Genomic DNA, 14930 nt, shown 5'->3' with positions numbered 1-14930 from the left:
GCTTTTTTGTAATCTTGTCAGAACTCCTCAGCAATGTACTTGATTTTCAATAAATTTCTTTTGTATTCAACAAAGTGAAACCAGTATTTTGTGTGTCATAATTTCCACTATGCTGTTTTAGCACTGCATTTGTAATCCTTTTATGTATTTTGTGAATGCGGAAAAAATAACTATAGCACATTTCTTAAAGAGGAACTCCACCATTTTTTCTAAATTTCTGTATAAATAAATGGTTAAGATATAAACAAGTTATTCAGAGTGGTTTGGTGTGAAATGTTTCGTTCTAGAGAAACTTACAGAGTCAGAATTGTTCACAGTGATGCCACCTATGAAAGGTGCCACCTATGAAAGCTCCCTCACAGAACGTTCTTATATAAAATTGTTATGAATACTCAGCCTGATGTCTTAAACACTGTTTTACAGTAGTTTTGTGCTAAAGTGTTGGTATCATCCCAAACAGAAATCGATTAATTTTAATCTATTCATGGTGGAGGGATACATGAAGGGTGTTTAAAGGCAAAACAGCCCCCAAAGAAAACTATGTATGTCAGATTTACCATCAACATTATATATAAAATCTCAAAAGACATGTTTAGGTTCACTGGTAGGTTTGGGACAATAAATAAAAGGGCTATATTTGTGTTGTAGACATGGTGACCCCTGGTTCCTATCACCACCAATGTAAAGAAATCTACAGTCTTTACAATGAGCCATTTCACATCAAACCCAGATGCAAGAGGGGCACGACCGTTCCCCTCCGCTTACCAATCAGTCGAAGGGGTCCAACTGTGCATCTGGTAAAAGACCTGTTAGGCACTGAATAGATTAACTCATTTAATACTAAAGTAGGTGTTACTTTATTGTTAATTTATTGTCTTAATTGTTTACATTTCATTTCAATAGTATAGTCAACCACATGCATGTGAAATAAAACTGCATGTGAAATTGTGATTTTGTCTTTGTATCACCAGTTCTTGCTAGCTAATTAACACAGGTTTGCAAAACAAGTAGTTTACTATTATACTGGTTATATCACGATGCTCATTTTGCAAGCTTATTATCAATGCCCCCTTTACTAGCCAGCATAAATAAAGCCTTTGCTAACGTAACGTAACTGGTGTATTTGCTAATTTATTAAATGCCTTTGCTTTAGGGGTCTAATGTGTAATTTTGGTAGGTTACAGTTAAAAGTGTATGGCCAAATCACACAGTTATGGGCTGTCATTACCGTGTCTGCTGACTTTCTTTAAAATATCTATGCAACCTATGTTTATTTGGATACTTCACGCGTAAAAACCGAAAGAAACCGGCTCTGACTGAAAGCGTTAGCCTGGGGCATTATGGGAAATGTAGTGCCTGTGGTGAATTCGCGCGGCGCGTTCTGTAGTTCTGTTCAGCAATCCAGGATAAATCGAAAAGCTTTATGGCTTTCTTATTGGCTTTTTACCACCGTGATTTTAGTGGAGCACAGCAACATTTTACTGGGGAACGGCGCCGTAGTAATTTGGGTCTAATGACGCCCCTGAACCAAACCACTCTGAATGACTTTGTTTATATCTCAACGACTGAATTACACTGCTAGAAAAACCAGCACAGCAAAACCAGAATATGCTGTGTTTTGGATGCCGGTATGCTGGTCAACCAGCATGATCATGCTTAAATAATTTTAAACAGGTTTAAATTGTCCTTTTCTGTAATTTTCTATTTTAGTTTAAAAGGACAAGGTCAACAAATCTGCTTCTAATTTTTAACGCAGACATTAACTTTACGCTAAAATTTCCTCATTGAAAAGAGTGCATATAAAATTATTGTTCCTTTTCCTGTTTGCTTAAAATGCAATAACTATGTTTACTTGCATTTCCAAAAAAAAAGTACGTAAATAAATAAATAAATAAATAAATAAATTAAAACATGACCTCTCTCCCAGCCTGTAGATGGCAGTGTGCTGCAGAAAAGGTGAATAAGCTACCACAGCAAATCCGGAGAAGTAATGACAACAACAAGCAACGTTGACGCTTAACAGTTCATTTTAACTCGTTTACTCTTCTACAGCGTCGTTTATAAAACGAACTTTTACACTTTTACATCACGGGTAAAACTCACGCGGTGACACGGCAAATGTTTTATTGAGTTTTCTAAAGTAAAGTAGCTTCCCGGTGCTAAAGTGAACAGACTCTTTTCCACAGCTGGCTGAATAAGTGAGAACTGATACTGTAGGAGAACGAGATGAATCTGGGATCCAAAGGAAAGAAGAGGATGGTCCTTCCGACTCGACCTGACCCTCCGTCAGTGGAGCAGATCATAGAGGACATAAACCGAGCTTACCCCAATGATCCAGTCTTCAGCCTTCTGCAGGAGTCCAGCGAAGGTGATCTGAATATTAGGAGTCTGTTAGCTAACTGTGCAGTTACTGTAGAGTAAAGGTGTAACGATGACAATTTCAAGATGAAGATGCGACTCCAGGTCTTAATTAATTCTGCAGAGCTATTTGTGATTTATAATCTGGACTGTTTAGCACTGCAGTGTTCAGTTTGAAAATTTTAATTGTTTTTATTTTTCATTTAACTTTTCGTTATTTTTTTTTATTTCGGTTTAGTTTCAGTTAGTTTTAAGGGATCAGCTATAGTTTTAATTTGTTTTTGTTTTCTGAAAAGTAATAGTTTTTTTGTCTAGTTTTCAGTATTATTATGAATGCTGTAACATCATGATACTGGCTCAAATACGTGTTTCATTTCAAAATAAAAGTCTGTAACGTAGCAACCCTGTGCAAATGAAACAGTTTCAGTACAAAAACGGACTGCCTCGCACAGCATGTTTCCGTTTTCAAACGGTGGTCCCTTCCCACAAATAACTGGATAATACAGCATTTATTTTTGTAGGGTTACAAATGCAGTAATATGTATAAAATGTAGAGATGTTTAGTAGCCCAGCGGTGCCTCAACATTCTGCTTTTTTTCTGCAGTAAAATCAACAAATATGGGTTTGAATTGTCTGTCAATTTTAAACATCTGTCCCATGGTGACACTTTTTAAGCAATTGTCTGCCTTTACTGATATGATTCCAGTATCATCATGCATCCCTAAAACTCATGAAGCATTTCTAATGTGACGTATTCTTCCAGATTTGAAGGGGGGATCAAGCAGCAGTGAAGTGGAGACGAGGTACCTGCAGAGCCGCCGGTACCTGGAGCTGAACGAGAGGCTACAGGAGGCGCGCACTGAACTAGTACAGAGAAGAGATGAGCTCAGAACAGTGGGAGAGTCTTTAGAGAAGAGTGTAGCAGAAGTGAAGGACAGAGCAATCTGACAGACCGCCATGTGCTGTTGGAAGCCTCTCACTTCGCTGGTATTGTGGTGGGTGTAGGATGAATGATTAAGTTATGTTTTGATGATTTTGAACTGTTGTGCCAGAAAGTGGACTGTCTGCTCTTTACCTGTACTGTGCATCATAATTTCTGAAGAGCTGGAGTGTGGACCCCAACCAACAAAACATTTCTGTCACTTACTAATCAGAATTGAAATGGCTGTTGTTCCTTATAATTCCCTATGACTTTATTAATAATCGCTGTGTGGAATAAGATGTTAATACAGTGATTATATTATCATTATTCTGTTTGACTGAAGATGTCTAGACACACGGTCTAAAAGTAGACTGGACTGCTGTCTGTACTTTGTTGTGCTGTTTGTGCCAGATTTAGCAGTGCCGTCAAATCCTGCCTTTTAATTATTGTCCTTTGATTTTGGGTTATGCTATAGCTGATGCTGTAGTTCCACTGTGGGATGTCTTCATAACCTGTTACACGAATACCAGCTAAACTGGTTTATAGCATTGTGTTTACATGCACTTAATAATCTGATAACTGCAGAAAATCAGATTTTGTCAGTAATCCGATCAAGGTGTTTATATGCACTTCAGTAATCATATAATAGGAAACTATGGGTCTGTGTGTGTCAGGCAGGAATTGAATTTCTGCTTTGCAACCAGCCAGTAAACTCACAGAAGACGTGATGTAAATGTAAAACCAAACTTCACGCCATGGCTTTTTTTTAAAAAAAAACACACATCGCGCCACTTTACCTGAAAATATGAACATATGAAATATTTAAATCCTTCATTTCATCATGAATGTAGTCAGTTTCAGCGACGCTTCAAAAGTGTTTTGCTGCCATCTCGCAGCAACCCCGCTTGCTTATTTTCCGGCACATGCGCAGACTGAGAAATCCGAAAGAAATCCGAGTAAGAGTTTATATGCACTGAGAAATCTGATTACTGAGCTAAAATCCAGCTCTCTTTAGCAGATTTCTTAATCAGATTTCTAGATCGGAGTATGGTGTTTACATGACCATTTGCATAATCAGATAACTGCAAAAATCCGATTATGATTGGATTATTGAGTGCATGTAAATGCACTCATTGCTTCGCTCAGCTGTAATGAACTAAAGATATTGGTCCTGGTGTTGTGCCCACTCCATGAAACAAATAGCTTATAAAACAGCTCATGTTAAAGGCACTTCATTGTCCATATAGGCTAGATTGAACATTCATATATGTTAAAGGGGGCATTCCAGACTAAAACTAACATTAAATATTTTCATCTTATGCAGTATTCTGTAGTGCAGCACTGCATCCCTTAGTCTCTATGTTGCATCATTTTTGTTTTCCCTCATCCATATTCTCTCACAACAGTATCCTTATGGATATGTACAATATGGATTATTCGGTTACATCATACAACCACTGAGAATCCCCCCTACACAAAACCAGACTGCTAGCATAGCCACCAATTTAGAGGCTATGCATAGATACATAGATGACATATTCAGCTTCCTGGTTGTAACGGGTGACTGGAGTTTGTCTGTGCTAGTAAACTAGTAAACCAGCCACTGCCATTACACATCTGCCCCAGTTTTTTAAACCTTTCTCCCACATTCAGGATGCATCATTAGAAGTGGGTCTCCTGGACTCTGTAGAGACTACTGCAGCATCACTGTAGGCATGTTTACAACAGATGTAGCAGTGGTTACATTTTCCATGTTGGCCGCAATGTCCCTTACAAATTAGCCTGTGTAAAAATAAAACAACATTTTTCACATTTAAAATGGACACAATGTATTAAAATGAATGTTAAAAAATACACACTGAAGCTTCATGAGTACATTTATTATGGAAATCAACCCTTGGCCATCACTAGGTAATACTGTTGGTTTCCAACACAATTTGCATCCAGCAAAAAAAAACCCTTCAACATTTCAGTGTATAGTGCTGGCGCATTGATTTGGACATTAATCTCCAATGAAAATAAACAAGTACACCAGTATGCACGTTCTTGTCGATGTGTTACATATACATAGTGAAATACAGTAAGAGTTCAAATTGGAAATTTTCACAAATGAATCTGTGCATAATTTCTGCATCTCTCAGACTAGTCAGAAATAAAGGGATATCGAGTGCTTACAGATTTCGCAGAAAGACTTCTGATTTGGGTACATTTAACTGTCACACTCAAAACAATAAACTATGCATATTATTTTCATCAGCCACTGAGCTCTGTAGCTTTGGGCAGTGGTCACCAGCCCTCCTCCTTGAGATCTAGTTTCCTGCAGTTAGCATGTTGCCCCTCTTAGCTAACACTAACGCATTTGATCCAGCCAATCAAAGACTTCACAAGAAGTTAATTCGCTGGAGCAGGTGTGGAAGAACGCAGGAAAGCAAGAACTGCAGGAATGCAGATCTTCCAGGACGAGTTGGAGACAGTGGTTGGTGACCACTGTCCTAGAGCTTCACAGAAAAATTGTATTTCTTTGTTGAAAGCTTCTGTTGTACCACCTGGCCAAGCTTTTACAACCACTGTTACATTGGGCTTTAGGGGGCTCAAGACGTGAGGGCCAGCAACATCAACATCTCAACATGAGCATTTACATTCAGAGAAAGTTCACATTATGTATTGTTGTTATTCTTCAGAGACCCTTTCCAATCAACCAGCTATAGAATAGCTACATAAAGACTGAAAATACTGCACTTACCAATTGCTAAATGATGGAGCATGTTTTCATCATGTATATAGCTGAACAGTAGGTTTAATGCTGTTTTTTTTTTATAGTGTCAGTCTGCTTGGGCAACGGTCGTTCAAGCCACAACATAATTTGTACCGTGGATCTGCTTGAATTGCAATGCATTTTTAACAGATATTCATCGATGAGTTGATCAGTGAGTTCTTAAATTGTTCCTCTCTAATAATCCACAGAATAACGTGTTATTCTTGCTCTTAATGAATTAAACCATACCTGATCATACACAAAATGACATTATCAAAGCATTCAATAAGCAGAGATTATGTACAGCCACCTAAGTGTATTACATACAGCTAAACAATTAACAAGTACATCTCTTTTTTTATTCAAAAGATTTAGAGATGATCCCTCCATCTGTATTACTTATGCCTCATGGGACAGGATTATTCAACATCGATAACACATAGATGTGCACACGAGGTGAATATTGAGCATGCTAGTAGTAGCGGCGCTAGGAGTACTTTTTGCTTACTGGGAAGCATTAGAGAGTCTTTGTAAATATATACAACAGTATCACTACATACCAACAAGGATTATATTATGTTCTCGCTGTGCTGACTTGGGCTGACCTACCACAAATGTATTTACCTGCAATAATAAAAGTGAAGGCTAAGGGCTTTTATAATCAGTGTCAGTGGCATAATGACATACAAGAAATACTGTGCATAATGCATAAATGTGAAGTTTTCTTCTTTGTACTGTAACAGTCTTTCAGGTTTTAGGTGGCACGTGTTCTTCCGAAATGTCCAGTAATCAGGTCTCTGATTTGGGTGATTTGCATATTGTTTGTCATGAATACAGAGCTGGATGTAGTCGTCCACTGTGGTTCATAAAGAACGCTGTGTGTTAAACTCTCTACTTGAACTTGAAATCCTTTTCTCATATGATCAAGTGTCCAAACCAAAACAAAACAAGCAATGGTTCATGTATGTAACTGTACAAAAATATAAAAAAAGGGACGGCTTCACTTTAATGGTGTATAAGTTCCATACAACGGGTTAAATCCAATGAGATACTACAGTTCATGCCTATTTGTCCACATCCAACTTTCAGTGATAGAAATTCATAGCCAATGAAGACAATGTTTGTCAGATAAATAATTTTTGAAGCAAATGGCAAGCGCAAGACTGAGTGTCCGAGGTAAAGTAGATTAATGTTGCTCACTAAACCACCTGAGTTTTTACAGCATCAGGAACACAGAAGTCAAGCTTGAAACAGTGACCAATTTTAGGTACTAAGCTTCAAGTTTTTCACCTGTCTTCTCAGGTATTGTTGGTGCTTGATTCTGTGTTTCTTGAGAGCAACAAGCCATCGGGCTGGGGACGTAATTGAACGGAGTAACTCTGACAGCTTTGCTGGGAGAACTATGACGGAAGTGACCTATGCCTCCGCTATGGCTGCTCTCCACAGATTGAAAGGTTGAGGTGGAAGCTGTGCTGTAATTTTTGAGGGATCCATCAGAATCTCCGTCTTGCAAGTTATTCCCAGAGGGCATGCTGATCTTTCTGAGGAGAGCTACCTTTGCTGCCTCCTCAGAAATCACTGTGCCATTCTCAATTGTTGGGGAGGTGCTCGAATTGGTTTTATTTTTTGAGAAGTCCTCGGTTTGCACCGTTGCGTCACTTGTTTTACGTGATATCAGTGTAATCGTTGGCAGTTTCCCTGGCAGTGATGGTGGCGGTGGCACTGGTTTTTGCCCTTCAGGGGAAGGCACCAGAGGCAAAGCAGTGGCTGGAAGAGTGCTCTTTAATATCTGGGGAACATCTTCATCACGAATCCTCCTCCAGGTGACTTTGTTGTTATTGTTTCGCGATCCAATTCGGCCCTGCCTCTGTTTCAAGTCCTTTTCACTCTTAGCCCGTCCACTTGAGTCTGAAGACGAGGAGCGTAGGGAGGATCGGCTGGTGACACGGCTCAAGATGTTTATGCTTGGGGAGGAGGAATATCTTTTGAAAGTGTCTTCTCTCTTCTCGCGTTGCTTTGGCTCAGGTACGTTCCTCTGAGGCATCCTGCAAGGACTTTCTGAACTTGTTCTTCTGGCTGGACGTTTCACTGTGAGGTCCCTGTCAGTGGAATTTGCCCTTGAAAGAGTCATATTCTGCTTGAGGATGCCTTGATCCTGTCCATTTCTTGGCCCTAGCGACCCCTGCAATCTTCTTGGCCCTTGTACTGCTGGCTTCAGCTCCTGGCAGCGAGAGGAACAAAGAAAAACTGCTGGGGCTCCTGGACATGCTCTTCGAGGTGATCCATGCTTGGATGTAGGAACTGAGCGGGAACAAGGAACGTCTTGTCTTGAGACATTTGATCTTTCTTTGATGAAAGTTAGTTGTCTCAAGAAACCATTGCGATCTGATTCACCACTGCGTGAATGAGCAGATGTCATACGAACTAAATCCAGTCGATTGGCTGGTAGGATTCTTTTCCCCGTTAACTGACTATTTTGTCTGGTAACACTAGTCGGTTGATTGGTCACTAATGGTGAAATTGCTCTTGACTGCCTTGAAGGGTTCTGCATGAATGGTATCCTGACAGGGGATTTCTGTGTTTTGCTGTCTGTAGCAGATCTTGGGTTTTGATTGGGTGTGGGGACGCTTCCTTTCTTGTCAGGTGGACTGCTTGGAGCTGAGGCTGCCATTTTCGGACTTTGTTTTACTGTCTGGGTAGGGGAGGTTACTTTTTTGTAAGGCTGCCTGGAAGGGGTTGAACTTTGAGATGATCCTGATGATGAGCTCTTTGGGATCCTGGCAGGAGGAGTTGAGCTTCTCTTGGGCAATGACAGCTGAGTAGAATCGTTATTGAGTCCCAATCTATGAAGGCTTCTAGACCGATGTTGAGCTAAGTTTGGATTCTTTGGAGCATCTGTTTGGGGGCTCACTTTCTTGGCTGGTGGTCTTTGTGAAAGTGTTGTCTCTTTCTTGGGCATGTATATGACTGTTCTGCCTCTGAAAACTACAGGCAAGTTTGGAACCGGTTTACGTGGGGCAAAATCAAGTGGCTTATTGGCCTTTTTGTTATCTTTGATTACCTTCTTCTTGTCATTGACGTCAGGTTTTGGGGTGAAGCTTGATCCAGACATAAATGAAAGAACAGATTCTGATTCTGATGATGGTTCCTGGGACTTTGAAGCTTGCAACTTTGTAATTATTGTGTTCGCTCCCTCTTGTATTGCCCTCCATTCAACACTGTTGAGATCAGAATCTTTATCAGATGCCATGTCATCACTGCCCAGACCATCTTCAGGGCCCCAGTCTTCAGAGTCCTTCTGAACAACAGTTTTCTGTTTTTGTTTCTTCTCTCCCTTCCTTTTTCTGTTGGATTGTTTTTTCTTTTGCTTTGGCATTGCAGATGTTATACATTTTAATAAAAGATCGTCCTCAGAGTCCATGCTCACTGAACTTGGTGAGCTGTTATCTTCAAATTGATTTTGGGCATGTTGGGCTTTTGGAGGACACTGAACTGAATTGGACATCAAATTATGTTTATTTCTCAACCATACTCGCTGAGCTTTCCCTACTTGTTCCTCAAACTCTGCATCGCTCAAAGAGCTCAGAGATGAGCTAAGAGAGTAACATGGGGGAGCTTCTTCCAAAATTAGATTTTGCTTGATTCTGTGAAACCCATTCCTCTGGAAATTGTCTATACGACCTTTTGGAATCGCATAGTTGGGACCTATGTTATTTTTACTTGTATCATTCAACTGTTTCTGTCTGTTCCTTGCCCTTGCCATCACTCCATCGTCTTTATCCATTTCATTGTCATATAAGCAGTAGATGGTGTCCCCTGTGGGCGTGGGGTGGCGCATTGACTGAAAAGCTGCGTTTTCCTGTGTATTACTTCTGGAATATGTCTTCTTATTTTGATACACGTCTGCACCTTGCTTTCTGACTGTAAAATCTAAATGTGGCATGCTTTGTGACAGGTTTTGTCCTTGCTTTTGTACTTGTCGGACTGGGGATTGGCTCTGGACTCTTTGCTGAGTCATTCTAGCTGCCATCTCCTTACTTTGCATGAGTAACCTTTGAGTAGGAGTCATTTGCTTCACTGTTTTGTTCATTTGGTTTGTTACTATGTCAGACTGACAAGCCATTTTACTCGATTTGTGGAAGCGAGAGAAGAGGCGTAGTTCTTCAATTCTCTTTGCCTCTATATCAATAAGTTCCTGTGTTTCTTTGTTTCTGGACCGCCAGTCTTTTGACCCTTTCATCTTGACCGGGTATTGAAGAGTCTCATCACTTAAGGAAGTGGTACTTGAGAAATAAATCGGAGTACCTTCAGCAGAATCAGTGTAGGAAGAATCATCACAATGAATATCTTTCACGCACATTCCAACCTTTCGGCCAGAGCACATCTGATTGTTATTATTCTGGAGCACCATGTATACTGGTAACTGCACAGATCTTCGAGCCTGGGTGTTTAAAACTTGGTTTGAGAGGGTAGACATCAAAGTGGGTCTTACTTTCTTAAACCTAGAAGGCATGGCTGAATTGATGCACTCTTTGAGAATTTCAATGTCATCATCAGAGTTGCCCTCACTGTACTGATCTTGATCCATATGTGATGGATCATCAGGATCTCTCTGTCCAGCATATACTGGGTCATTGTCTTGCTGATTTAGCAATGGAGTAAGCTTGAGCTCCACATCCTTCTGAACATAGTGCTCATGCAGAGGTAGGGCGCTCAGACTAGAGGCACAAGAGAAATTCTCAATTGGTTTTTCAACAGTGAAGTAGATCATTGTGTCCAAGTCTGGAGGCAAGTTGAACCTTTCCTTAAAGTCTGCAATTTCCATAAACTTCCGCAAGCTGTTTTCCCACTGGCCTGCAACACCACCAAGATTTTGCTGCTCTGGTCCACTTGATTCAGCACAGCATGGAGTTTTACTGCGACTTGGGGGCATGGTTTGGCCTGGGCTGTCTGGGAGATCACTCGGGCTAACGGTTCCACTGATCATTTCGCTACAAGGATCACTCTGAATAGAACTAGCAATTGAAGGGGACTCAAAGCTACCCAGTGAACTTACAGAGCTACAGCGGCTCATCACAAGTGGTGTCTCATGAATGTAGTTGTCTGAGGAACTGGATGGGGTCCTGTCCTCATTTATAACTGGTGATGTCGCTCTAAGGAATGTCTTTTCATGTCTCAGTGTGCAGGGAATCTGAATGGGGTCAGAAGTACTGCTGCTCGTGGGACATGTTTTCTGGTCAGTCATAAGCAACTGGCTATCACTCAAATCCTCTAGTGTCTCGTCCTCTTCCTCCTTCTTCACTACATCACCATCTTCCACTTCAATAATTTCCAGAGATGAGTCACTCTCCAGCTCATTTTCGCTTTGACTCTGTCCATCTAGGGCTCCATCACCAGAAGAAAGGGAGGACAAAGAGCTGCAGCGTGAGAAACAGATCGGTGTGTTCTCCACTGAATACTTCTGTGGTGTCTCCAGCTGGCCTATTGTTGGGCTTCTCGTAGAGCATACCGGGGAGAACTTGCTAATACTTCCGCCAGTCAATACAGTTGGGACCCAGGCTTGTCTTCTCATTGCCTGAGCTGCCTGAACATTAATAGCAGTCTTTGCAACACCAAACCGGGCAACACTCTGGATCAGTGGAACATGCTGATATGAGGGAGAGAGCTTAATGGTAGGTATGCTGGTATCAGAAGATACCCTGGTTGACACAGTTGCTGGTGTTGCAATAAGAGGTTCTTGACCCTTTTCTTCATCTGTGCTACCTTGATCAGGTAATTTCAGATCTTTCGCTGTCTCTGAATCTCTCTCAGGTATCTCATTCTGACAAATTAATTTGGAAACACTGGTACTGCTCTTTAGCAGTTCCTCATGAGCTACCTTAAGATCAAGCTTGTTTGGTCGTTTTTGTTCTGCTGGCCTCATGGAAGAGCGTATCTGGTCCTTACTCCCACAGTAGCCATCACTGATGCTACCACTGTTAAGGCTGTCATTGGACAAACTTGAGTTGGCTGTTTTAAGTCGCATTAGGGCATGAGCTCTGCTGAAGCGCTCTTTGTGTGAAAAGGAGTTGATATCAGAAAGACCGCAAGGGGAACACGACTTAGCTCGTGCCTCACGGAGATCATCAGGCCCATAATTCCAATCTGCAAAATGATCCTCAGAACTGAGACTGAAGCTGTCCTCTGAAGATGTGTGCATGGTAATATCTTCCACCAGTTTGTCAATTTTAGCCACAGTGTTAGTAATCTTTTTTGCTAACTTTTCAGCTGCAACAGTCACCTCATCTTCAGGAGGTTGTGTCTTTTTATCATCTGTTTGTAATGGCCCCACATCTTGCTCAGGCTCATTTTCTCTCTTGCGAGGCTGATTTTGAAGGAAGTTGGAATTGTTCAAGAACATAGAGAGCATAGAGAAAGTCCCAGTGTCTAAGCTACTTGAAACATTTGGGGCCTCATCATCATCAAAACATCCAGAGTCTGAGGCATAGTCCTTCGCTAAACTCTCTATGTGTCGTAGTGGCTTGTTAATATTCAAATGCTTGGGGCTTTGCTTCTCAATTGAATCAAATGTTTCTGCCAGGTGTTTTGCATCTAGCTCAGCCTCCAATGCTTTTTGCTTCCTCATATAGAGTGAAGGCATGCAGGAGCCTGGAGATACAACAGCAGTATCTTTATATTTGAGAGGACGATTTGTGAGGAGGTTTCTCAGAGCTGCAGCGCTTCCCATGGCTATCATTTTGTGCTTTGAATGGATGAGATTACGAAGCATGCTCACAGCTCCTAGGTCCCACAGTAATTCTTGGTCCTTTGGACTTCGAGCGGACAGATTCCACAGGGTTCCACATGCATTGCTTACAATGGTTAGACTGTGAGATCGCAGGTGCTGTAACAAAGTCTGGAGGCAGTTGTGATCCCTGAGGATTTGTCTAGGGAGGAAAAAGAGGGAAAGTATTGAAATTAAGTACAGTGCAGTACTGACAGAATAACCTTATTACCACAGAGTATCAGATCATTTGATTTTATTCAGATTTCAATACCCAAATAGTCAGCCTTTGCATCCGTGAATCAATTAACCTCCTAGTTCCAAAATGTAAACTGGTGACTGGCTGTCTAAATTACATGCATGTTATTGACTAGCAATTCACATTCATATCTGGTTTAAGCCATACCCACTTTTGGTTTATAATTTAAAAGAAGGTATCAAGAAGTTCAAGTATCTGTACTCAAAATTAGATATTAGTATTGTTATTGATTTTAGAAAATTTGAAATGACGTCCAGCCCTATTAGTGATGCTACTGTAACAAGGACCAGAATAAAATATTAGTCCAATAAGACAGTAGTGTTCATCGTAATACCTGTAATCTTCTCTGGTAGCTACAAGGCTGGACACATTGCGGAGAATACCTCCACCGCTCTCAATGATTGCCAGCGAGTTGGTTTGGCACCGGTAGGTAAGGGTACTGACCAAAAACCCAAGAGCACCATCAACAGAGCAAATCGACACCTTATTCTCAGTGCTATGTGCTGATAAATTCCATAAAGCACTCAGCACACTTTTTAAGGTGGATTCCTGTATACAGAAAAAAACAGTACACAGTAATTTGCAGAATAATAATAATGGCAGTACTAGTTATAACAATCCATACAGTCTATGTGTTTACCTTTGTAGCTTGGAGTGCACAGGTCATTAGTGCTGATACACTGCCAACATCACGAAGAGCTCTCTTACTGTTGATGTCAGCCCGCCATGAAAGATTCCTAAGAATACTTGAGACAACCTGTAGGAAAAAAACAATTTAGAATTAAGGCCAAATCCATACAAAATGCCCTTAATTTGAAATTCTCTTAAAACCAGTGTCCTCGTTTCTAATTCTTTGTCAAACTGTTCTTCACATGCATTTCCTCAAAAACTGAAAAGTACTTTAGATTAGCTTTGTATTAAACGTGAGTCCTGTATGCATTAGTTGACACAAAATTAACAAATTCAACTTCTAAATCTTACAAAAACAACCTTTCACTATGTACCTGATGTAATTCCTCATTATCAGATGCAAGCTGGGCAACAATGGCTTGAAGGCAGCTTTTCTTTGAGCAAAGTGTGGCCTGAAACAAAATCAAGAACATAAGAAAAACAATATAGCAGCCATAAAATAAAGGTCGTTTCATTGCTCTAGCTCACGACATCTCTCTAAGTTTTTATCTACCTTATTCACAACATCACCGTATGTGAGGTTAGTGAGTGCCATCCCAGCATATCTTCGCAGGGCCATATTCATAGGCTCATTTTGCATGCCATACAGCTCCTGTTCCAACTGCATTAGCTCTGCAATGGCCTGAAGACCCCCTGAAACAAACAGAGAAGCTCATAATATTTTTTTGCATAGATACAGTAAGCTGTTTCCCCAGTCTAAGTACTTGCTTGTGCCTACATTTGATCAGCCATCAAATGCTTAAGACTAGTCTGAAGTACAGGGGACAAAATTCCAGTATACATGTTTTATTAGACTGAATTCAAGAGTGTGGAGATGACAATATGTGTTTGAATGATGCAAGATGCTTTGCTACGTTTTTAAATTTTCTCTTTTTAAATGTGGCTTGTAATTTCAATTTTCAACAATGCAGAAAGGTGGTTCTCCTAAAATGTCATAAAAGAGTAGTAGTTCCACGTACCAAGTTCATTCATGGCCCTTCGGTACTCCTCTTCAAAGGAAAGCTTCATTATAGCACACGTGGCCTGGCAAATCTGAGGATCTACTGGCTCTGGAATTCCTGCACAGTTCATATCGAGACATTTGCGTGTCAGAAATTTGTGCTGTTGTTTTACAATCATTAGAACACAGTAGATATTTTAGTTTATATATAAATATTACAAACAAATAGTTTAATTATCTTGC

General features: G+C 40.5%; 2 protein-coding genes across 3 annotated transcripts in view; one reads left to right on the top strand and one right to left on the bottom strand.

The window, feature by feature from the left end:
- The first annotated feature begins 1970 nt into the window (after window positions 1-1970).
- Window positions 1971-4883, top strand: cunh19orf25 (chromosome unknown C19orf25 homolog). Of its 2 annotated transcripts, XM_036586419.1 has the most exons (3): window positions 1971-2092; window positions 2187-2368; window positions 3122-4883. In XM_036586419.1, exons 2-3 carry the CDS (start codon window positions 2227-2229, stop codon window positions 3304-3306), a joined length of 327 nt encoding a protein of 108 aa, XP_036442312.1. In that variant the 5' UTR covers window positions 1971-2092; window positions 2187-2226; the 3' UTR covers window positions 3307-4883. The 2 variants fall into 2 exon arrangements, with proteins under 2 accessions (XP_036442312.1, XP_036442311.1); XM_036586418.1 differs by having other exon boundaries at window positions 1971-2368.
- A 256-nt stretch (window positions 4884-5139) lies between these two features.
- apc2 (APC regulator of WNT signaling pathway 2) overlaps window positions 5140-14930 on the bottom strand; it is a 34428-nt gene continuing 24637 nt past the window's right edge. Inside the window, exons 10-15 of the mRNA XM_036586421.1 lie at window positions 14707-14805; window positions 14241-14380; window positions 14062-14139; window positions 13698-13814; window positions 13392-13606; window positions 5140-12961 (exon numbers count right to left, since the gene is read on the bottom strand). Coding sequence (XP_036442314.1) covers window positions 7306-12961; window positions 13392-13606; window positions 13698-13814; window positions 14062-14139; window positions 14241-14380; window positions 14707-14805 — 6305 coding nt within the window. The 3' untranslated portion in view covers window positions 5140-7305. The remainder of the gene's footprint in view (window positions 12962-13391; window positions 13607-13697; window positions 13815-14061; window positions 14140-14240; window positions 14381-14706; window positions 14806-14930) is intronic.

The sequence above is a fragment of the Colossoma macropomum genome, unplaced genomic scaffold, assembly GCF_904425465.1.
Source record: "Colossoma macropomum unplaced genomic scaffold, Colossoma_macropomum, whole genome shotgun sequence".
In the NCBI taxonomy this organism is placed as follows: Eukaryota; Metazoa; Chordata; class Actinopteri; order Characiformes; family Serrasalmidae; genus Colossoma; species Colossoma macropomum.
The sequence above is the reverse complement of the archived record's forward strand: the minus strand, read 5'-3'. Positions and strand labels throughout refer to the sequence as shown.